At 41.6% G+C, this 24,709-nt stretch overlaps 2 protein-coding genes across 2 annotated transcripts in view; one reads left to right on the top strand and one right to left on the bottom strand.

Annotated features, from left to right (window-relative positions):
- On the bottom strand, positions 1 to 4,725 carry PCNA (proliferating cell nuclear antigen). Its single transcript, XM_033095512.1, has 6 exons — positions 4,305 to 4,725; positions 3,412 to 3,509; positions 3,180 to 3,247; positions 2,349 to 2,543; positions 212 to 335; positions 1 to 127 (listed from the first exon to the last, which is right to left on the bottom strand). Exons 1-6 carry the CDS (start codon positions 4,523 to 4,525, stop codon positions 48 to 50), a joined length of 786 nt encoding a protein of 261 aa, XP_032951403.1. The 5' UTR covers positions 4,526 to 4,725; the 3' UTR covers positions 1 to 47.
- Positions 4,726 to 8,613: 3,888 nt separating this feature from the next.
- Positions 8,614 to 24,709, top strand: part of CDS2 (CDP-diacylglycerol synthase 2) — a 45,232-nt gene continuing 29,136 nt past the window's right edge. Inside the window, exon 1 of the mRNA XM_033094405.1 lies at positions 8,614 to 8,730. Within this exon, the coding sequence (XP_032950296.1) occupies positions 8,674 to 8,730 (57 nt within the window). The 5' untranslated portion in view covers positions 8,614 to 8,673. The remainder of the gene's footprint in view (positions 8,731 to 24,709) is intronic.

Here is a 24,709-nt window from a genome sequence, read left to right on the forward strand (position 1 = left end):
CAGTTCTCAAAGAGCTTAGTTTTATTTTCTTGGATTTTCAAGACCGCCTAAGATCCTTCTTCATCCTCGATCTTGGGAGCCAGATAGTACTTTAAATGTCCCATATCAGAAATTTTATATTCTACAACTGAAAGACAGGAACATAGTTAATTACTGAGAAGTATCACATATACTACCTACAAAACAAGATGCAATGAATTTATTATCTTACCAAGGGGTACATCTGCAGACATACTGAGTGTTACTGTAGGAGAGAGTGGAGTGGCTTTTGTAAAGAAGTTCAGGTATCTCAGTGCAAAAGTTAGCTGAACTGGCTCATTCATCTCTATGGTAACCTAAGGGAGAAAACAAAAGATTCATCATATTGAAAAACATCAAGAGAATTGCAACCCATTGGTTCATAATATAAATTTAAAAAACAAAACAAAAAAACCTTTACTTTGGAGGGTGCTATGAAACTAATTTTCTGAAGACAGTTTAGTAAAACAAAAGAATCAAGTCTTTAGCTAGCCTTTCCCTATATGAACTGAATCCCAGATAACCAAATTATATGGTAAGAGAGCTTCTCTTTATGGAAATATTTCTAATAAACCAGCTAATAAATGAAGAAAAAATGAAATATATTAATATATTGCAACTCTGCAAACCCTAATGACTTAATGAATCTAGACAATGATTACTATAGGTGCTAAAATCACAAAAAGGCATCCAGACATCTCATCACTCCTACTAGAGGTACACACGACCATCTAGTAAGTATTCCTGCTTTCCCTCCCAAAAAACAAAACACACTGAGTATCATCAAACTTCTAGAGCTGTAGCTACCAGTTTATAGGAAACACAGGGTAAAGGAACATATTAATCGATGTAAGGAATACAATTTGCAAAATACACTCCGGGAAACTCAACGACAAATGACCTAGTTTCTTCAACAAGTTATAATGGAGGGGCAATCAAGAAACTGGAAAGAGAACCAATGGATTGAAAGAAATTTTAAGGTGTATCAACCAACTGCAATGCAATGTATGGACCTTTTTAAAATTTTGATTCAAACAGTTCTGAAGTGACCAAGGAAATAGGAACACCGAAAAATTCCTTAATATTGAAAAATTTTCTTCGATGTGATCAAGTTTAATGTTTATATGAATGAGATTTTTTTTAAAAATCAAAGTTGGAAAGGGGAGTGAAATATAATTAAGGAGACAGCTAAAAGTTAGAATTCACCCCTAGGCTTTTGTTGTTAATATCATTTTTTAAGTCTTTATTTAAATGGAGTTTTACTTTCATTTAAACTGAAAGTTGACTACTCATGCAAGGGACAAGAAAATATCTACTATTTACTGTAAACTTACAATATGCCAGATACTGTGTTAAGCACTTTGACTGTTACTGTATTTAATCCTAATCATCCTGTGAGATTAGGCCCTTTAATAGTCCTTGTTTTAGTGTTCACAGGCTAGCTAGTAAGTGAAGTTTTATTTTAGTACAATTACCAAATATTAGTTTGTACTCAGGATCTAAAAAAACACTTGACTAAGGAAAACCTTAATTTAAGGAGGGTTCTCTAGGCCCTCTTAGAGGCCTATCACACAGAAAAGTTAATATGAGGATTATATAAAAGCGCATAACAGCTGGATTTTCACCCCAAACTAGATCTTTCTATTGATTTGCTATCCTATACTCAATTATTTGGTAAAAGCAAATACCTCCAGAAAGCTAAAGGTTAGCCACCTAGCTTGGGTTTGATACACAAACTTATTGTTCTGTGGTTTATAAAGGAAGCACTGAATTTGCATTCCCTTCTCACAAATTGGAAAGTAGATGGCACTTATAAATCACTTGCAGATTTCAACAGTACCTTTCACTTCTCACAAATTTCTTGGAAATGCCATTTTGTCTATTATTCTTTAGAGTTTTCTTTAATTTTAGCAATTACCTTGCTATAGACTGCATGTTTGTGTTGTCGTGTCTCTCCCACCATTCCTGTTAAAACCAAATCCCCAATGTGATCGCATTTGGAGGTGGGGCCTTTGGGAGGTGCTTAGGGTCATGAGAATAGAGCCTTCATGAATAGGATTAGTGCCCTTATAAAAGAGACTCCAAAGAGCTCCCTTGCCTCTTCTACCAGGTGACAAGGCTGCTGTCTATGGACTAAGAAGTAGGTCCTCACTAGACACTGAATCTGCCAGCTTCCCAGCCTCCAGAGCTAGGAAATAAATTCCCATTGCTTATAAGCCACTCGTCTATGGCATTTTGTTATAGCAGCCCAAACAGACTAAGACAACCTAATATTAAGCAGTTTTACAATTCTCTTCAAAGTATTTTCTGTCTACTTAAGAATTACTTACAGCTTCCTCTTCTTTATCGACATTACTTGTTTGTGACAACTTAATATTTCCATTTCCAAGTTCCCCACTTGCAGAAAATTTCACTCCGTCCTTTGCACAGGAAATTACAATAGCATCTCCAATGTGACTGAGATCTCGGCATATACGTGCAAATTCACCAGAAGGCATCTTTACTACACAGCTATATTCTTGTTCCTAGAAAACAAACAAACAAGCAAAAACACTTAAAGGTCAATTTCTGGAAATGAAAGAATTGGCAACCTCACTTTCTGAAGAATCAGCACCTAATCAAGAACTCAGAATTTAAGATTTTTTGATTACGTTGAAATGTCACTCATTGTGTGATTTCTTAACACTCCAACTACTCAAAGCCCCTCCGAATCACCCTCCAGGACTAAATCAAGAGGGCATAGGAATGATGACGGTGCAAGAAGGCACATCTGCTTTCCAAAACAAGAGAATATGGTACTAGGGATTATAAACATTCCAACACTTCTCTCCTTTAATGTTTCGAAACCTAACCTTAATAAATGTCTGCCACCATAGTTTAAAATCTACTCTTAAACAAAAGTCAAGCATTCTAGGAATAAAAAGATGCATGGAGGTTAATAAAAATACAAATATGCATTTGGCAACAATGAATTCAACCAATGATCTATTTTAGAGTACTGTAGTTTAATAAAAGACAAATGTGTCAGTCTAAATACTAAAACCCCACTCTACACCATGCATCAGCAGATATATAATTGTTAGGAAGTAGGCTTTAAATTAATTATATTAATATATCTTATGTAACTCATGTACAGTGTACTCAATCAGAAACATACTCACTGGAATCCCAAGTTGTTCAACATCTAAATCCATTAACTTCATTTCATAGTCTGAAACCTTTTCTTGATCTACCAAAAGAAAGCCAATGTTAAAGAAAAGCATGGAAGTTTATAACTATGATGTCAATTTTACAAGCTCACAAACATTATCTTAAACTTCTCCCAGCTTTGAGAAATACTGACAATGCATTTTAATTTTCTTCAGCCTAACTCAGTAGGAAAATATGACCTACTTGGAGCTTCAAAAACTAATGCCAACGTGTCCGCATTATCTTCAGCCCTTAGTGTAATGATGTCTTCGTTGCCGGCACACTTTAGTATTTTGGACATGCTAGAACAGAGAAGACACAGGGTTTAAAATCGACACCATCTTTTCAAGATCGTTAGATTTCTAAGCAATTAAAACAAGGAGTTACCATTTTGACCCATTAGGCTGTCTGATGAATTGGCAAGTTAGGTAAACGTACTACAGGAGGATGTGTAAACCGGTCCAGCCATTTTGGAGTGCAATCTTCCAGTATTTATAAAATACAAAGCTACCACCAGCAATTTCACTTCCGGATAGAAACAAAAGAACAGTATTTTCTGAATTCAAATCCGTTTAGTGAGTGAATAAATCATTGGGCCTCGACGATCATTAAAAACTACCTAAAATTGAAAGCCACTGTCCTGGAGAGATTTTCCAAGTCCAAGAGGGTGCTCACTACTACTTTTCTTTATAAAAGACTGGAAATAACCTATTGTCCCTAAGTAAGGGGATACAACTAGGGGGCGTTATAAAGCGGCTAAAGTCAACCATAATCGGTTTCTCATCCAAGGCCGCCGGCACCTAATGACCAAAGAGCTCTGGAACAGTGTTTTCCTGGCTTGGCAGCGAAACCCGTCATTTTCCCGCCACCACCCGCTTTGTGACTTTGGCGCGGAAAAAGCCGGTTCGCGCCGCTGTCAGCGCGGGCTTTTGGAACCGCGCGTTCCGTGGGTCCCGCCTCCCGGTATAGCAGGCCAATGAGAAGGCGCCGATGGCCCACTCCAGCTAAAGAGGGCCCGGCTCAGAGGCGCTCCCGCCAAGAGCCAGAATTGGGGGTGAGGGGAAGAGTGCACCGCTCCCCACTGCCCCCAAGCTTACCTAGTGAGGTTCACACCCATGGCCAGGTTGCGGTCGCAGCGGTACGTGTCGAAGCCCTCAGAGCGCAGGGTGAGCTGCACTAAGGAGACATGGGATGAGTCCATGCTCTGCAAGTTCACGCCGCTGGAGCTGATGTCCCAGCAAGCCTCGTTGATGAGGTCCTTAAGCGCCTCCAGCACCTTCTTCAGGATGGAGCCCTGGACCAGGCGCGCCTCGAACATGGTGGCGGAGTCGCAACGACGCGGCTACAGGCTAAGGGAAAGAGGAAGTGTAGCGGGTTTAGGCTTCACGGGATGAGAGCGAGAAGGCGAACACAGCAGTAAGAGCCGGCGACCGAGGAAGTTCACGGCAAGCTCGCTGCGCCAGCAACCGTTTAATACCACCGCGTCTGCTAGCGCGCGCTCTCCGTCCCTGCGCCCCGTGGAGACGTCACCACGTTGACCCGCCCACTGCCTGGGCGTAGAGACTCTACGGCCAATCGTGTGCCTGCTCTGCGCGAAGCCCGCCCCCAAACATCCATTGGAAAATGTAGGGACGGGGCGGGGCGCGAACGCTGCACCTCCTGGGCTGGGCAAGAGGGAGTCGGGGCCGGACTCCCCGCCTTTTTGCCAGGCTCTAGCAACTGAACGCTGGACATGCCCGGGCATCAGTGAGGTCCAGGCTGGGAGTCGTCGAGTCCCAGCTTTTTGGTACTTCCTTAACCTCCCGCTTTGAGGATAGAAAGTTTCCAGTCGTGGAAGTGAAACACAAGTGCAACCTATGCTGGGGACGGGGGTGGAAAAACCGCCTGTAGCCTGGAGAACTGCTGCTTTAAATGTGCACATTTTGGCTGTTATAGAAGTGACGCGCTCCTAAAAGTCAAACGATGAAGGGTTGTATAGTTACAAAAAAATTATCTCAGCTTCCCACCACCAGCTATTAAGACCCACCCCCACACACGCAAGGCTCACATCACTCAATAGTTTCCTCTATACAGCTTTCTAGCTTTTTCTGTACAAATACACATTTTTTTTAAAAAAAAAGCAGGTTCATACCGTTAACACTTCTGCAATATAAAGTACCTGTATATATAATTTCGTGCCACATAAATGTCTTCTATATAAGTACCTTTTAAAACGGCATAATATAGGCATACCTCGGACATATTGCAGGTTTGGTTCCAGACCACCGCAATAAAGCGAGTAATAGCAGTAGAGAATCATGGTATTTTTCCTGGTGGCGGGTTTTGCCTTTAATTTGTAACACTTGTGAAGCACAATAAAGCCACAAGCAATAAAACGAGGTATGCCTGTATTTTATGTTTGTAACCTAATTTGCCAATTTCTTGTGTGTGTTTACAAACACCTTTGGGCACTTAGGTGATTTTATGAGATCAACACCTTGAAGTATTATTTGCATACACATTAAGTATTTGATTAATGTTACTAAATTGACCTCTAAAGGATTGCAATTTATATTCTAGCCAAGACTATGAGTATGCTCATTTCCCTCAATTTTCCTAACGATAGATATTACCAATCTTGACTTTAATCTGTGCTCGTTTATGTGAAAATTTCACTTTGCATATTGAGTATTACAGATTGAACATCTTTCATATATTTCTTGACCATTTCATTGTTTGTATATTTTTATTAAAATATTTTCTTATTGATTAAAATAAGCACTTTATATGTTACAGTAATCATTTCCCTATTACATGTATTCTCTCCCTGCTTTGTTATTTCTCTTTCACTTTGATTACAGCATTTCCCTTTAGTTGCATTTGATATCTTATTATGGTTTATAGAATTCTTTAGTTTTTCTACCACGTATCTGGTTGTGGATTTAGTTTTATTTATTGTGTTCAGGGAATTTTGTGTTCTTTAATCAGAAGATCATGTATTTCATCAAGTCTAGAATATTCTCAACCATTATGGCTTCAAATATTGCCTTTCCCTGGCATTTCTTTTAGATTTATCTATGTCATTGAATTTAAGATACCGTCAATTGTAAGAGACAACATTACTTTATGTAACACAAGAAAGAAAATATTGTCAGACTATCACAGTGTTTATCATTTAGAATTTCTATTTTGTAATTATTGAAATAACTTTTAGATTTTTAAAAATATTTGTATCACATATTACTCTTGTACGTACGTTAAAAATATATATATAAACAAAATTAACTGGCTAAGGCATTCCTAATATTTCTCCACACTAAGTTTCCCACTTAGTTGCTGGTACTGTTGTTTTTCCATATAATATTATACTCTATTGTATAGGGTGATGATGAGTGCTACTTTATTGTCTCTGTAATTTCTTCCAAGTGTCTGTCACCCATTTGTAAATTTTTTTATTAAAAATGTTGTATTCAATTTATTTAAATTAAAAAAATAAAAAACAAAACAGTACACCCTGACTTCAGGAATGTATTTGGTCTGAGTTTAGTTAGCCTGGCAGGGCTGAATGTAATGGATGAGAAGTTTGTTGAGGCTAAATTGTAGTGGGTTATCTACCCTAGTAAACATACTGTGCATTCTGAAACTGATCTACATGCACTGGTTTTCCAACCTCTTTTATATTAGGCTGGATTTGAAAGGAACAGCTGAGCGTTTGGAAGGACTGATGTGATGCTTCCTCAGATGTGAACTTTCACAATTATGTACCCTTCAGGTGAGGATCTGAATACTAACACCTCCACCTGTCTCAGAGGATGACCTTGTGGCTTTCTCTGTGTTGAAGTCCTTCTAGGTCCTTTAGGTCATAAACTTTGCTTAATTTACCCAAGATGTGTCTGGTCTTTAGATCAAGAAGTGATCACTGACAGTCAAAATGGTTATCACAACAGTCCTTAACAGATTAAAAGAGTTTTTAAATTACCATCAGCATGTTACTTTTAAAAATAACATTAAAACAAAACACAAAAGCAAAGTTTTCTTTAAATAAATTATGGCCTGAAGGGAGTGGTCTGCTTCTCAAAACAAAACAAAAATACAAATATTTGTGCAATGTTAACAGGAAACAAAGCATACCGAGTTGTGTTCCTCCACATCTATTTTACTGTCACTTTGAAGCACTATTACTGTAACTTGGGAATACATTCTTATAGAAATCAAGAATTCTCACTAGTTTCCCAAAAACCCACAGTTCAGGTCAAAATTGATTATACGAAACTGCAACTCATTATGTGTGGAAGTTTTTCTCCTTGTTAAATTACAATATGCTTAAAGGAAGGGACCTCATTTCATACATGTTTTACATCACTTACAAGGCAGAGAATAAGAACAGCTGATGGCAATGCTTGAGAAACATAGGTTAGTGTGGGCTTTGGTAAGAAACAGATCAGTGTTCCGATTCTTAGTGGGAATTTTCTAGCTGTGAGACCGCGGTTAAATCATTTTCCTTTACGAGAAGATTTAAATCCATTCAACAAGTACTTAGGATGTGTCCGATACATAGGGGAATCTGGCTGTGAACAAAGCAAGCAGCATTCCTGTCCAAAAAACAAGGTCTTTCAACAGTCCAGAAGGAAAACAAATGTGAAAAACCGCGGAAGATCTTATCTATAAAATGAAAATCATACCCACTGCCAAACGTTGTGCAGACTGAATGGCATAAATTAAAGCGATTACTTGGTTCAGTACCTAACACATAATTTACGCTCAGTAAGTAGTAGAGGCAACTTGGCAAAGCAACGCAGACTTAAGTTTGGGTTTCACATCCCTTATCACGTGACGACACACTTGGGCTCCTCAGGCCTTTCCACTCAGGGCCTAACTAGCGCCTACTTACATGCGTGAGGGAAGAGGCCTGGCTACCCACGACACAAAGCACAGACCAGGAAGCCAACCACTAACCAAGCTAGAGCCTCCGAGTGAGGCAACCCGTTAATTCTAGGATCTAGGTACCAGCGCCGGCCATCCGCGGTCAGGCCGGAGCTCCTATTGGCTAGTATCCCTCGGAAGCGCACGCCTTTTCCCGCCCCATCACGTTTCTGTCCAATGCAGGCCTATCCACTCCGCTCCGCCCTGCCCCCACTGCCCCGCCTCCCTGGCGGATTCGCGCCATTGGTGGATCTCCGGGGCCGTGATGGTGGCGGTGCGCGTGCGCGTTCGCTCTGGGGGCCATCCGGAGAGAAGGAGCTAGCGGGCTGGGGCTGGAGAGGCCAATTGTGCTCCGCCCTAGTGAAAGGGCGGCGACGGTGCTGGGTCCAGCCGAGCTCCAGGGCTGGCCGTGGGCTGCAGTGGGGCCCGTGAGCCGCTGCGGAGCTGTGAGCTGCTCAGGCGGGGCGGGGCCGGCCGAGTAGAGTCCGCGCGCGCCCGCGCTGAGCTGCCCGCTCCGGCGGCTGCGCTGCTCGGCCGCGGGGACGTCGCGCCAGAGTCTCCAGCATGAACGAGCTGAGGCTTAGGGCGGTCCGCGAACCGGACGCACCGCCAGAGTACAAGGTAGCGGCGGCATCGGGGTGGACGTGGTCAGGGCAGCGGCGACCCCCGGAGAGTCGCGGGGGGCACGCGCAGAGGGGTCGTCTGGCTCTTTGACCCTTTGTCGCGGCCGATGGCGGCACCGGGCCTGGACAACTTGGAGGGTCCTCGGGTGCAGGGCTCCCGCGGAGCGCGCGTCAGGGGTCAGCAAGAGGGGACCCCGGGGACACGGCTCTGGGGTCCGGGTGGAGGTGGTATCTCCGCGGCGCAGAAAGGAGCGCGCAGGGGGTTACGCACGCTGCCTGCCTCGCAGTGCTAGTTGGGGGTCCCCCTCCTGTCCCTCACCTCCCGAGGCCTTCCTGGGTGTGAAGACGTCGAGACCTGAAAGCCTTCTCTGGCCGGTGACTCCTCTGAGCCGGACTTCGGCTCTCCGCACACCACTAAAATGTTGTTGTTGTTGTTGTTTCGGGGGCGGGGAGGTTATCAAGACAAGGCCCTGGGATTTGCCTCCTAGGACATTTAAATCCCTTCTGGAAAATGAAATCCGTTGGCTTTAAGCAGAGGCGTCTCTAGACTCATGCAGTCGGCAAGTGTTGGAAGGTATACTCCCAGTAGATGGGCTTGTTTCTTGCTTCAAGTGTGGGCATTGATGGGGTAAAACCAGAGGCCATCTTGGGGATGCGGCTGGTTGGGGGGTGAGGGATGAGCGGCAGTAGACTCCTTTCCTTGAAGTGAAAGGCTTGTGTAGGAAAGTTGAGGAAAATGGAGAGTGGTTGCGATACTGTGGACTTGGAATGACAGCATAGTTATTTGTGTGTGTGTGTGTGTGTGCTTTTGTTTTTACCAATAAGTACGTCTAATCATTACAAATAGTTTGCTTTTCAAAAATACAGCTGACTAGCTATCATGTCCTTTTTCTCCCTCTTCTCAAACCTTTTAGGCCCACAAAGTTTCATTAACATCAAGTCTGACCTGTCACCTTAAACAGGACTAGGTAGCCTCTAGACCTTTGAATACGCACTGACTAGTATATATAGGGTGGGGACAGTTCTTTCAGGCCCAACCAGGGTATTTAATGGGAAGATTAGAGATGTCAAAAATATCTTGTCTCTGCAAGCAACTCCTGAACTTGAGCGAAATCTCTAAATTTTCTCCAATTTTATTCCAAAAATCAAGATGGAGAGTTCTACTTGAATGATCCACTGTCAATAGCAACACCAAAAGAGTTGTTCAAAATCCCATTATCATTCACCCAAAACATTCCTCCTAGTACAACAAAGTTGCTGCCCTACCCACCCACTTCTTGGATCCATCTCCCAGAGAAAAAATGCCAGCTGACGCTTAAATACTTTCTCATCCTGTTTTTTAGGTAGGGAGGACATGAGGAGCTGTCCAGCTGAAGATGCCTTAATTTTTTATTACAACTGCACTTAAACCACTTATATACAATGACAGACTGCCTGGGGTGCGAGGTTCACTAAGCACATGTCGCTCCCTAAAACACAGCAGCTACTGCATTCTGTTAAAAGCCCGATGTAGTCCATTAGCCTAGAACAAGGCAATCAGCTGCCTCACTTTGTATTTCTGAATTACCATGTATGGGACTTTTAATAATAAAGATATATTTTAAGAACTGTGGAAGTGCTTTATTTGCCTTTGGTGAATGTATATAGAGTTTTTAAAAATCTTGATTCTATGCTATACTTTGAAAAACCTACTTCTGTGATTCTGGCTTTGCCAATATTCTTGTTAGAACTTAAGAAAATTAGGAACAATAAAACAAGGATATCTTTTTAGGGATGTGAATTGTAAAATGGGAACTTTCTTATTTCATAGTAGAAGAATTCAGAAAACAGTATCAGATCAATTCATTAAAAGCACTGGAATGAATTTGAAAGTCTTTAAAATGTTACAGTTGCTTAACTGCTGTGGCAAAATTGTCTTGTAAATAAGCAGACAATCATTAGTTTCAAGATAATCTGGAGAATGTGTTTATTATAAAAGTCGGAAGGTATTTTGTTATATTTAGCATCCTAGAATGGAATTTTCAAAGCCAGTTTCTAATAAAGGAAATGTTTTCCTCCGAGAGCCGTGCTTATAATTTTAAAGTCCCCAAAGCATAGCATTGTTGCCAAACTAAAACACTTGGAATTTAAGCTTTGGGAATGATCCTCTTCCTGCCCAACCATGTTTTTACAATGTAGTTTAGGAAAAAGAAGATGAAGCATGGGCCAAAAGATTGGCATCTTAAAATTTATGATTGGGTTGGCATTTCAGGGGGCTTTGTTTTGGAGGTTAGAGTGAAGGATCTGGGGTTTTCTGCTGTACTTAGATGCTGGAGTGCTATTTAAATTAGAGTTTTACTCCTTCCAATACTTCCTTTCTAGATTGATGAAAGCAATATTGAGAGGAAATTGTGACATTTAGAAAGGGGAGTTTAAATTTTAACCGAAGACAGTGGTTACGAGCACAGGTTTAAGAGTCAGCTGGATCCATCTTGAGCCTGGGCTCTGTCTCTTGAGTTGTGTAACTGAGCAAATCACTTAACTTGTATAAAAGCTTCAGTTTGTCCATCTTTAAAATTGGGGTGGTAAAATAGTATGTGCATCAGAGTATATTCATGTGGATTAAATGAGTATGCATGTTACATAAGCAGTGCAGAAATAGTCATATTGTAACAACGTGTTGTTAATTGTTTCTGGTTGAAGTATAATGTTATAGGAAAAAAAATTTAATAGTCACCTTCCGCTCTTGGAAGATGATTAAATCTTTAAGTTATAAGTGTTTGGAGTACTCTTTTCCTATTTTAAGGAAAGTGTTTGGACAGGGCTTGGCCTTCTGTGATCTATCTTTTCAGTTCATTTTCTTGCTGAACTTTTCAGGGCTCAGAATCACAGTGAAGCTTGCACCGTAGAAGGAGCATCACTGTATACGAGTATCTGCCCTTCCTGGCACTAGCTAGCTGGAATATATTTCAGGACAGTGGTGAATAATTAAAAAATGGTTTTTCTGATAGAATTTTAAGAGTGAACTACTGAAATAAAATCTTATTTTAAGATCTCTAAGTACTTCAGATGTAGAAGAAATGCTTTATTTCTGTCAAAAACATTTTTTTACATTGAAAAATACTTTGGATATTAAAAAATTAGTGAGCCTTAACTATGGTTCTTAGATTTAGAGAATGTGAAAGATTGATTTGTCATACGATAGCCCACCATTTTAAGTTTCTTATTTATGTTGATCAAACAAGTATACTTTTATTTTAAAAACTCAGTCACTCCCCAATTTATGAGTCAAGTTAGTCCCCCCCCCCCCCCCTTCTTCAGCCTCCTTCTCCCACCTCTGGTTCAGGCTGTTGTTTCTCAGTCTAGTTGTGTAGGACGCAGCTCCCTGGCCCATGCTGGTATTAGGAGCCTTGCGCTCCCCCTGGCTGAGGCGGTCAGTTGTTAATTGTCGGTCAGCTGCTCACAGCAGCTCTCGGCAGCTCTCGCCGGCTGCCAGCCACTCACGCTGCCCACCGTCAACTCATGGAAGCACACAGCAGCCCACAGCAGCCCACGGCTCCAGGGAGAGCCGTCGTTCACAATCTTAGCTCACAGTCTTAGTTCACAATCTTGGCCCATGTGGGAATCGACAGCGCTCCAACCACCTGGGCCATCGGGCGGGCCCAAAGTTAATTTTTTAAAAAGCTAATTGTGTTTAGAATGTTTGGTGTTTGCACAAATTTGTGATTTTTCATTAGAAGAATTTATGTATATGTATATATATAAATATATATATATATTTTCTTTTTAATTAAACTTTATTGGGGTGACGATTGTTAGTAAAGTTACATAGGTTTCAGGTGTATAATTCTGTAATACATCATCTATATATCACATTGTGTGTTCACCACCCAGAGTCAGTTCTCATTTATCACCATATACTGGATAATTTATATTTTTTGAAAATGTTAAATAGCTCTCATCAGATGTTAGAGGAGGGATCCTAGAGGTCATTATTTTATAGAAGTGGATACCATAGCCCAGAGAGTTTACTTGCTTAAGGTCACACAGCTGGTTAGATGCAGAATGGTTAATAGTATGAAGCTTTTCTAATTCTTGTTTTTTTGTCATTATGTTATATAATGCTGCCTTCAATATACGGAATTAATTTACAGACTTTAAAAGCTTCTGCACTGATTCACTTTGGTAGAAAAATGCCCAAATATCACCTATTTTTCTTATGTGGCTACAAAAATAAAATAAATCTTTCAAAATGCCAAATATACAAATAAAAGTAAATTCTTAGGTAGTAAATATGGAGATTCTGAGACAATTTATTTTGGTAGAAAAAGTTGAGTAGGTCCAGTTTTCCTGGTTATTGGATGACTGACGACTATATAGTTTGAAGCCCAGCCCTGGGCGCAGCCACTTGGGAAAGGAACTCCCTGTGCGGTGCAGGCTCCTTGCTCCGAGCTGTTGTGTGAGGCTGCTCAGAATATACTATGCTTTCTGGTTGATGACTCTTCGAATCAGAACTGTTTGTTTTAGCAATACCGTGTTTCCCCGAAAATAAGACCGGGTCTTATATTAATTATTGCTCCAAAAGATGCATTAGGGCTTCTGAATAGGGGATGTCCTCCTGAAAAATCATGCTAGGGCTTATTTTTCGGTTAGGTCTTATTTTCGGGGAAAAATGGTAGTCAGTCATTCAGTGTTACACACCTTCTCCTTAGGACATGCACAGAATCCTGGGTCTGTTGTATACAATCTCTGTTAGTTCTGAGGAAGGAGGGCTGGTGTCTTCTCATTCATGAGGAAAATATCCAGGATTTTATGCCAATTTTGGCTCCAAATCTCTTCTTCACTGTTTTGAAGAAATCCTATAGCTGATTGCATCTGGGAACTTATGAAATGACTCTTGTAACTAATTTCACAGTGCAAATAATTGTCCCTTAAACCATTTGAAAATATGTGTCAATATTTCAGATTTGCACACTCTTCTGTCTTTTCTAGGATCCACTTAGGGGGAGTGTGTTGAACTTGTTAGCGTTCCAGTCAGTAGGCTTGCAGAGTGACTCGCCTGCACACAGCGTAACCTGTTCCCTGTGCTGTGACATGTGACAGCCTGTCCGGCCTCCCTCACTGGCACTGGAGGCTGCTGGGGGTGAGAGCACAGCCTTTCGTGTATCATACTGCCTCTGGTATGGAAAAGGGACAGAGACACCCTGACTCTTGACTATTAATTTTGCCAGGGTCTTTTTGGAAGAATACTAATTCGTTCCTGGCATTGGGCAGAATTCTTGCCTTCCAAACCTTGTCACATGATGGTTGCCTGGTTAGGGTGGTGGTGCGGTGCCTGCGAAGGCAGACCTGGTCCCCATTAGGCAGCTCACCCTGCCAGTCCCTGATCTTTGTTCTTATGCTGTTTGCCCCAACACGGGATGGCATAGGGCCCACTAAGTTGAGTGACCTTTTAAAGAAAGTTAAACTTTATTATGTTATTTTGACTAGGTAATGCATGGTTCAGAATCTGACAGGTGCAAAGGGTACACTGTGAGCACCTCCGTCCCTCCTGTCTAGTTCTCCTCCTCAGACGCAGCCCCTGGTCCAGGTCGTTGTGCTCATGAGCGCTGCTGTCCATGCAGAAGGACCTGACCGTTCCTTCCAAATTCAGATGTCCTTTTGATTTGTTGTCCTTTGTATTAGAGTCACCACAGGGCCAGCTGGAGCTTCTCTGAAGATCTGGCTGTTTTCCGGACGAGCCCTTGAGACCTGAGATTTACTGGCAACACTCTGCTCCTGGGTCTCTGATATTATGAGGACATCTGTCATTGACCCTGGATCCCTCAGTGGGTGACTGTCAGGGCCTCCTCCCCACAGTCTGTGTCCTGCTAGTCCTGTGGCTTCAGGGTCTGCAGGACATTTCTAGGTGCATGTTCTTCAGTCAGCGCACACTTACTTTGTCTCGAGTCTGACCTCTGTCATTCTAGATATTGACCCTCCCTTCCCCTGTCTCCTCTGCAAGTAGAATCAGATCTCTGAGATGCTGCTGCAGCTTGAAATCCATTAGTCCCTGTGTCTCTCTGCTCTCACCAAGTCTTGATCACAGGTTCTAGCCAGGTGTTACCTGGATTCTTTACCTTTTGCCTTGTGTATTTTCCATAGTTCAGGAATTGACACTTGCACTGTTGTGAACCCTTCTACTTGAACGCTCTCCCTTCAGGATTTGTTCTCAGGTCCTTCCAGTCCATCTGTCCTTTGTATCTTCTAGCAGCTCTGAAACCACCCTATTAAGTACCGGTGTGTGTGTGGGGGGAAGCATGCTGGCCCTTCCTCAGATCTCTTAAACTTGATTCTTTCTAGCCTTCTCAAGCAGCTCCTTCCTCCTGCTTGGGTTCCCCTGTGACATGGATCTCGGCCCTTGCTCAGCCCCAAATGTTCTCTTTCTTTGTCACTCTTCTCCCAGCTCTACCTGTTTATTATTTTCTCAAAGTCCATTTTAAACCTTCCCCATCTCAACACTTCATCAGGCTAGTATTTATTCTAGAAATCACAGAAATGTGTACATATGAGAATTAAATCCATTTACAGTCCCATCATTCAAAGGAACAACCATTGTTCAAATAGGTATCTCTCCCATGCATGTTGCTACATGTGGCTTAATAGTGGCTACCATGAATGATCTGGTAGTTTGATTGGGCAAACAGCTTTTCATGCTGTCAGAAGCATTTCCCCAAATTGTAAAGGTTCATTAAGTTCTTTATAAACGTTATTTCAAACTTTTTTTAATTATAAAAGAAACAGATGAAAATAAAAGATATTAATTGTAGAAGCCCCAAAAAGGAAAGAAATCACCTTAATCCTGCCACTCAGAGATAACCACTGTTACTGTTTGGTGTGTATCCTTTCTTTTTATACATACTGCACATTCCTGTACTATGTGTACTACTGTTTTAAAACTTTTTTTTTTAACTTACGGATATGCCCTAAACATTAAGATCTTTAAAAATTTTAACCCAGCATAATTTTTAATGGCTGTATGTCATTTCGTTGTGTGGCTGTACCTTATTGAAGTATTTAAGTTTTTTGCTATTGTAAGCAGACTGCAGGAAATACCCTTGTGAAAAAAAAGAAAAAGGAAAAACTTTCTGTACATGCATGCTATCCTTAGATAAGCTCTGTGTTTAGAACTGTTGTCTTTAAAAGGGATATACATTTTTCAACTTTTGGTACAAATAATATATTTCCTTTCCTCAGTAACTTTGTAGCCACCCTAACTGGGTTAGGGTCTATCTGTGTGGTCTCTTCTCCCCCACAAATACTTGTTTCTTGATCTTAGGAGAGGTATTATGGCTTAGTACAGACTTAGAGTTGGACTGCTTGGTTTATAACGTGGCTAATTTGCCTCAGTTTTTTCATTTGAAAAATTGAACTTAGAAGGGGGTTGTCCTGAGGCATTGTCATGCCTTTCCTGTACAAATTGTACCTTAGCATTACCAAATAGTTGATTAGGAGAAGTTTCTCTTTATAGAATAAATGAAAAAGGAGTGATGGAATTATTAATAGAATATTAGTATTTTCAACCCCCATTGAATTAACAGAAGGAGGCAGTAGCCATCAGTGCTGCTGCCGTGACAGAGACAGCCAGATACTGTGTATCTCTTGATGGACGTATGCAATACTACTGATGGCGGAATCTTGTCCAAAAATCATACCTGAGCCTGATCAAGACTTGTCCTAAATACTAGTTTTCAGAAAATTCAAGGAATAGAAGAACACATTGAAAATCACCACTAGACAAATGCCCTGGTTGCTTTAAAAAGGAAATGGCAAGGAGATACCAGTCTCCCTGACTTAAAAAAAAAAAGAGGTGTGTGTGTGTGTGTGTGTGTGTGTGTGTGTGTGTAGGGGATGACATGGAGGATAAAACCTATACAGATTAAAAGACTTAAGGCATGTTAATGATTTCTGGGCTTTATTTGGATCCTCATTCAATCAAACTTAGAAAGGAAATTATTGGGTAAATTTGAATACTTAATATAAAGGCATTGTTAACTTTTAAGGTGTGATAATGGTATAGTGATGTTTAGAAGTCCATATTTTAAAAAGCAATAACTATAAAGGAAACAATTGATAAACTGAGCTACATTAAAATTAAGACCTTTTGTTTCTTGAGCTATTAAGAGAGTGAAAAGGAAGGCCACAGGCAATGAGAAGATATTTATAAAAACTATATCTGACACAGGACTCATATCCAGAATCTATAAAGAATTCCTATAGAATGAAGTTATAAAAAAGACAGCTCTATAGAAAAATAGGTACTTCAGATGGTCAATAAATACGTGAAAATGTGCCCAACATCATTAGTCATCAGGGAAATGCAAGTTAAAACCCACGATAAGATATCACTACATACCCACCAGAATGACTAAAATTAAAAAGACTGAAAATACTAAGCGTTGGCAAATACGTGGAGCAAATGGAGCTTTCACTTACTGCTTGTGGGAGTATAAATTTGGTACAGCACTCTGGAAAACTGCTTGGCAATATTTACTAAATCTAAAAATTCACAAATCTTAGGATCTAATAGTTCCATTCTTAGGTGATTACCCAGTAGTAATCTGTGTATGTGTTCACTAAAACACAAGTTCTAGGATATTGAAAACTGTTTTTTATAGTAGCCCCAAACTGCAAACAACCCAAAGTGTGTGAATAATGTTGCTATGAACTTGGGTGTACAAATATCTGTTGGAATTTCTGCTTTCAATTATTTTGGGCTTATACCCTGAAGTGGAATTGCCGGATCACATGGTAATTCCATGTTTAATTTTTTTTGAGGAACTGTACTTGTGTATTCTTGTATTTTAGAAATTTCTCAAGTTTTATTTTCTAATAATGGCAAGTATCGATAGATAGAACTTACGTAAACAAGAATTGAGGTCCTCAGTAAATTAAGAGTGTAAAACGGCCCTGAGATAACAATTCAAGAACTGCTGTCTTAATGAACTGTATTACTCACCAAGGAAGAGAAGGGTTGAAGCAGTCATTGGTAATGGGTGTGGACTCGATGGGTGATGAGTAGGGTGACACTCTTGCTCTTTAGTGTTCCAGTTTGGAGGTTACATTATGTGGTCACCCTAATGCTGGCGTCCATATCGGGGATTGTCAGACTCAGTAACTGAGTCACCTTTGTTTCAGTGGTGATGTAGAGCTTCCTGAGCGGGCAAGATTTCCTCTGCCTCTGGACCATGGAGAACCATGTTTTAGGATGAAAGAAAACCACTTCATTCTGAATGTAACCAAATGGTTACCTTAAAAAGTTCTTTGTATGGTGCTATAAGACATCAGGCCATTTTTTTTTTTTTTTTTAAGGAAAGCTTCTCATCATATTGTCACAAACTGGATGTTGCCAACATGACTCTCAAAATACCATCCCTTTGGAGACCATACATCCCTTTGGAGATTTGACTAATGATGTGAAATTTGTTTAATGATTTTGACCTTCTCCCAGTGTTACTTGAAATGTAACTCAAAAATTTCCCCATAAATTGTTTTAATAAAAATGTGGGATTTTTGAGACGTAAATACACATTTTTCCTATGTAAACATTGAAAACATCATGTTGAGGATCATGTGCATTCTGTGAAGTTTGTGTGTTAACAATGATGTATATCTTCCCAGCAAAACCTTAGCCCAGGGTGCTTGCTTAATTGAGTTTCCTCCTCTTCCAGCCGGCAGAATGCATCAGGTGCTGCAAGGCAGGCAGGCAGCACAAAGCCCACCTAGTCATCACGCTGCATGCAGCTCCGAGTTCCACCTCACAGTTTGATGTCCAGTAGTCTCCTCACTGGATCTGGTGACCTGTCTTCCCTCTCCCCTCCAAGTACAATGTGGAAGAAGGACACAATGAAGGGGGGTGGGGGTGGGGACAAGGTAATCCAAATACACTTTCCCATTCAGACAGGAAAGAACGGGGGAGACACCCAGCAGTGTCTTGGCTCACCTCTCTCCTGAATGTGCCTACCGTAAACAAAAAGTCGACTAGGTATTTCATCAGCAAAAATAATTTTTTTTTTCCAGGAAAATTAAAAGGATTGCAATCTGGTACCTGCAGCCATGGTGAGTCATGGCTTGGTCCCTCAGACCAAGACGATGGAAGTTCTTTGAAGAGGGAAGAGGAAGTTAAGGGGGGGAGGGGCTGTTATAACCATAGAGCTCTGGTAGACCCATCGAGTTCTTCCTATAGGGCTTTCTTGACCAACATGGGCTGTGAGAGCGCCTCCTACAGGGCCTTCCGATTCCTGTCTTGTTCAGGTATCATACATTTTGACGCTGGGGATTAGACTGAGACTTCTGTGTGCTTAGACGAGGTTTGCCTGATAGGTTTGCTCTGTCCCCTGACTGCTGTCAGTTTGCGTTGGGGCGGGGAGCGGAACCCCTTACATCTCATCTACCATCCCATATGTCAGGTCTCAGTCCAGAGCTTCTCCAGGGTTTCAGAGAGCCGAGGGCGCCCACTTTCCCTGGAGCCTTCCTGAAGTGTGCACTCTTGGCTGCGTTCTCTGTTTTATTTCATCCTTCTTAGTTCTTCAGACCTTTGTCATCCAGAAATTTGTTGAACTCTCCTATCTGCTGATGGTCCCTGTCCCCTGCCGTTTCTGTCTAAGGCCACGGTTTCGTTCCTTCCTGTACTCATTGACATTCATTTCAGTGGGATATTGAGGTCAAAAGGCAGGAGCTCTGTCTGCCATCTTCAACAGGAAGTTTTGAGTTTTGAGAGACGGAGCTGATCTTACAACATTAGAAGCCGGTAGTTGCTACACTTTTGTTGTTTTGTGTGTGGGGGGGCAGATGAAAATGGTTCCTCTTGATTGGTAACGTGAATTCTGGGCTTCTGCTCTTGCTGTTAAGAAGGATGAGTTGACGTCAGATCCTGGAAAGTGACTGTGTTTGGTTTGAGTTGGCTGGTGGAGGAGCGGAGAGGGTAGGAGACCAAAGAGAGAGTCAGGAGAATGAGGTGTGCTATCTAAGCCTGAAAGAACATGTTTTTGAGAAGAAAGAAAAGGTCAGTGTCAAACACCACATAGATGTCAAGTACAATGAGGAGAAGATGTGGTTTTATCCTGCCCACATATTTTCCTTAAATGGCCCAAAAATTATTTCATGGAAGGTGATATCTCAGAAGGTGATGAGTACCTAAACTTTTTTTTTTTAACAGTAAACTTTTATACATAGATCTGCAATTTTGTGGATTTTGCTAAGCTCTCACGTGTGATATTTTTTTAGCCTCTATTACCTCACAGAATAACTAGCGCTGTGTATTTATAACCTATTTCTTTAAATATTGCAGCAAAATCTCAGGCTACTATACTAAAAAGTAGTCCACACCCCTTTTAACTGGAAGTGACTGAAATGATCGTTGACTTAAACAAAATGGAAGTGTATCTCCCTCACATAAAAGAAGTCTGGATGTCAGCATTCCAGCAACTTCATAGTGTCATGGCTTTAGGTCCCTTGTATTTTGCTGTTCTGCCACTATCCAGACGTCATTAGACGTCAACTCATTCTTCTTAATGAGTTGAAAGAAGCTACCCTGAGTATGTGACTTCTACCACTAGCACAGAATGGCTGCTGGAATTCCACCCATCACATCCATATTTCAGAAAGCAAGCAGAAGGCAAGGGGAAAGAAGAGGCCTGCTCATTTCCTGTAAAGACACTTCCTAAAAAATGCACTCACCATTTCTGCTTAGATCCCATTGGCCAGAATTCTGTCACATGTCCTCACCTGGCTGCAAGGGATGCTAGGAAATGCCCTTTTTAGATGGCCATGTGCTTGGCTAAGCATTGGGGTTACAATGGAGGAAAAGGAGAATGGATGTTGGGGTCACCAGGGGTTTCTGAGCACTTCCAAAAGCCTGAAGAAGCCTATTAAAAATTAGCAGCAGACCTCCAAAACAGGAAAAGCTAGAAGAAGATGAGGGCAGAGAATAAAGGAGACCAATTGTGGTGGTTAAGGGTCTCCTCCAGTGGTGGCAGGTGGCTGATTCACTGAGAGCAAGACAAAAAGAAAAGGGGGGCCGTTCTGCACGATTGGGGATGGGGATTGAACACAAGCAGCTGCCTCCTCAGTCGGAGAACCCTGAAGGACAGGCCTCGAGGATCTTTTGGTGTGTGGTACATAAGTGTTCGGCAAACAAAGGAATAATATGTAGGAAACTCCCTGCATCCCGGTAGCTATGACTATGTCCAGCGCCACTTTCACAAAAGTAGAGGAAAAACGAGGTCCTCAGCACCATGTCCATCTTCATCAAATTCATATCTTTTGCTCTCGATAGGACAGAGCAGTAATTGTTACCTAAAATGAGAATCTTGAATTCTTACAAAATCGTGCAGAAATTACCTGTTGAAGATAACCAGAAATGGTGCTGCTTTTAATAGGATGACTGGATAAATGTGTTCATTGCACATGTATCTTCTTCCCACCGATGCAACAGAAATGTATGTTACCCAGCCGTTGGAGCAGTAAGCTGCTGGAGGTGTGGCACAGACACTGCCAGGGCTGGCATGGAACCAGGTGTCCTGCTGCCTGAAGGGCCGAACGAGGATGCTGGGGTTAGGCTCTTACTAGTGCAGTGGGGCAGTTCTCTCTGGAGAAACAAATCAGTTATTAATAAACGCAGTCTTCAAAATAATAGTAGTCTTCAAAACAAGAGGTCCTTGGTGGAAAGTAACTATAGGATAAGGTTGGGAAATGGCCCCATTATACGGCATGTGAGAAGAGGCTCAGGGAGGCAGGCTGGCCAGCCAGGGTTCTGATTGCCTTGGGCCAGTGTTTTCCACGGGCTCAACTCCCACGGCATGAATGTTGTTATTCCCTCCACTGTAGGTTTATAGTGTCCCACTCCGCTTTGGGTGTGAGACTCCCTGGGAGTCTCTTCATTGCTAATCTTTGGCTACTTTTAATAGAATCTCCCACTACAATTGGTGTGTACTGTGTTTGGACTGATGTTTGTTCCCTCCTATAGTTTCGGGAGACCAACGGCCACGTGAACTTTGTGACATTCTCACAGGAATGTCAGCCAAACTCCCAGTTTTCTCTTGAACAGTTGCCATTACTATCGCCTCTCTGTTCCACAGAATTCTCTGTACAGAGACTTTTCAATTTGCACGTAGTGGTCTGTCGAAATACTGGGGAGTAGCTATTTTGAGAACTTTTAAGAAAGAATCATTTCTTCCAAAGATACCAGCCTCTCCTAGGGGCTTGTCACCAGACACATGACATCATTGTGGAGGGTCCCACTTGGGTCCCAGTAGCTGTGGTAGACATCTTATTTCCTAGATATCAGGAAGAATTCTCTCGTTATTGGGTTTGATGTTCTAACACAGGACTCTTACCTTTCTCATTGGTCAGAAAATATCCAAAACACTAGAATGAGCCACCATTTGAAGTTGAGGAAACAAAGACTTTTAGTGTCCAGGGGGGTCAAAAAGCGATGGAAAACTAGAATGATTTGAGATTTTACCCAGTCCTTTCTTTTCAGGGAAATTTGGCCCAGGATTTCCAGCCTTCATTGACCACTAATCTTAGTTTCGATGCGTTCAGTACGGGCATATCTTGGAGATATTGTGGGGTCGATTCCAGATCACCACAATAAAGCGAGTATCCTAATAAAGTGAGTAGCTATCTTTTTGCTGGTGTTGGGGGTCTTGCCTTCAGTTTGTAAAAAACACAACACCTGTGAAGTGCAATAAAGCGAGGTGCGTAAATTAAACCAGTACGTCTGGGTAATGTGGTTGTGGAAGCTGACCTCGGAGGCTGGTTCTGCTGGCTGCTTTGAAGGATGTCATATTGCCTCATGTATTCATCTGCGTGACTCCAGGGCTCGCTCCTTATTCCGAGGTATTTAGCACTGCCTGGGCAGGGATGGAGGAAGGGTCTTAGTGGGGGTGGACATTTGAGCTGGAGGAGCAGGAATGTGCCTGGAAGGCTGAAGAGAGAATGAGTCAGCAGTGGTCCCAAACTGCAATGGGAAGGCATTGAGGGCAATGCCAGAGAGCTTCGAGGGAAGCCAGTAAAGGTGTCTGTTTTGTTTTGGGAGGCAGCAAAACTTATGCTCAGAGACTGAGTTGTCTTTGCTATGTAGCAATTTATTTAACACAGGTTCCCTGTGGCAACTACAACAATTTCACAAGCCAGTAGCATACAGGTTATCTCTTAATAAGCAAAATAAAGAAATAACATACTTCTAACAAATGACAGAATAATCATACTGTTGTTCCAGGCGAGGGGAGGTGAGAGGAGTAAAGTGCAAATTGAACGTGAGGTGTACCTTTTTATATGAGTTAAAATCCGTAGGAGAGTTGGGGTCCAACCTAGAGCTGATCTTGAACACTTTGCCGGGGAATGAAAATGCCAGAGTTGTGAGGCAGGCTGACCACTGTCACGGCGCCAGCTGTGGGGTTTATCACCGCTGTCTGCCGGGAACCTCTCGCCAAGACCAGCGCCAACGCCCCACGGGGCTTTGGAGAGTGTTTAGGTTAGGGAGAGTCACCTGAAAGCTCAGTGGTGCTCACAAACTCTCAGTATTTACAGTCTAGATACCCCCCTGCCATAGTTGCTTCTCCATACGTTCTTATAGATAAGCCTGCCCTGGGCTGCTGGGCTGCTGGCTGCTTCTCAATGACAATAGATACAGAATGATGACATCCTGACATTCTTACATCAAAACAATTTTACTTCTAAAAACAACTTTTCTTTTTATCTTTGTCATTGTCATAAATAAGTGGATTAAAACAACTTCACTTAAGTCATAAACCAGAGTATTTGAAATTATATGAAACCTACCATGTTTCCCCGAAAATAAGACCTAACCGGAAAATAAGCCCTAGATGATTTTTCCGGATGACGTCCCCTGAACAGAAGCCATAATGTGTCTTTTGGAGCAAAAATTAATATAAGACCCGGTCTTATTTTCGGGGAAACATGGGGTATACAACAGGATTGGCACAGAGGAGTGAGGGGCTTAGATATATTCATTTTGTACTTTTTTCAATTATGGAAGCAATACTTGTTTTGTGGAAAATGTGGAGGTGACATGAAAGTATAAAAAAATTTATCTTAATTTCACTGCCCGGAATATAACTGTTGTTAACATTGTCATCATATTCCACTAAATCTTATTCCCAAAGTTTTAAAATGCCGTCTGGTATTCCTCCCTCTCTTTGTTAAGTAGATCGTGGCAGAATCTTTTTTTGTTGGACATATAGTTTGTTTCTTCTTATAAATAATGCTAATGAACATCCTCATATAACGTGTTTCTCTACATACTTACTTAGAGTATTTTCTCAACATGGAATGACTAGACCAGAGAAGATGTGAACCATCTTCTTAATGTGTGTTTCCAAATGGCCTTTCAGAAAGGTGGTACCTATTTACGTTTCCATGACTACCATCCGAGTGCACTAGTGTTCTCCAAGCCCAGTCCACAGTGAATATTCTTTTCATCTACTCATTCAATCTGATGTGAGAAAAATGGTTTCTCATGACCGTTTTATTTTTTATGTCATTGATTATTAGTGAGGTGAAATAAGTACACAGGTTATTTGTATTTGGCAAATTGTCTTTCTCTTTTGCTATTCTATCGGCATGTTCACAATTTCCTTACTGAGTTTTAAGAGGCTTTTGTTGTTTTTTAATGGTTAAAGAAGTTGAGAGGTCTAAACTATGGTATTGTTCTGAAAGGATTTTTTTAAATGATTATCCATTTTTCACAGACACGTCACTGTGATAGCCTAGAGGGGACTTGGGGCCTGAGGGCTGCTCAGCAGGGCTGTGATGTTATTACAGGGCCTGTCCATGCAGTGACCACTTGCGTACATTTCTAGAAGAGGGCTGGCTGGGTTATCAGAAGTATTGGCTCCTATTTATGGGGATGAGCGAAAGGGCCTGAAATTCAAGTTAGAATTTGAACTCAGGTGAGCTGATTCTGTGTTCGTGCTCTTTGCCATAGCCATTCC

The sequence above is a fragment of the Rhinolophus ferrumequinum genome, chromosome 23 (assembly GCF_004115265.2).
Source record: "Rhinolophus ferrumequinum isolate MPI-CBG mRhiFer1 chromosome 23, mRhiFer1_v1.p, whole genome shotgun sequence".
NCBI classification, from domain to species: domain Eukaryota; kingdom Metazoa; phylum Chordata; class Mammalia; order Chiroptera; family Rhinolophidae; genus Rhinolophus; species Rhinolophus ferrumequinum.

Excerpts from the sequence above, each read along its gene's own strand:
- PCNA (XM_033095512.1), bottom strand. The coding sequence starts at position 4,525 with ATGTTCGAGGCGCGCCTGGTCCAGGGCTCCATCCTGAAGAAGGTGCTG. Across the intron at positions 3,510-4,304 it reads ATGGGTGTGAACCTCACTAG|CATGTCCAAAATACTAAAGT; the intron begins GTAAGCTTGGGG and ends TCTCTGTTCTAG. Across the intron at positions 128-211 it reads GTCTGCAGATGTACCCCTTG|TTGTAGAATATAAAATTTCT; the intron begins GTAAGATAATAA and ends CCTGTCTTTCAG.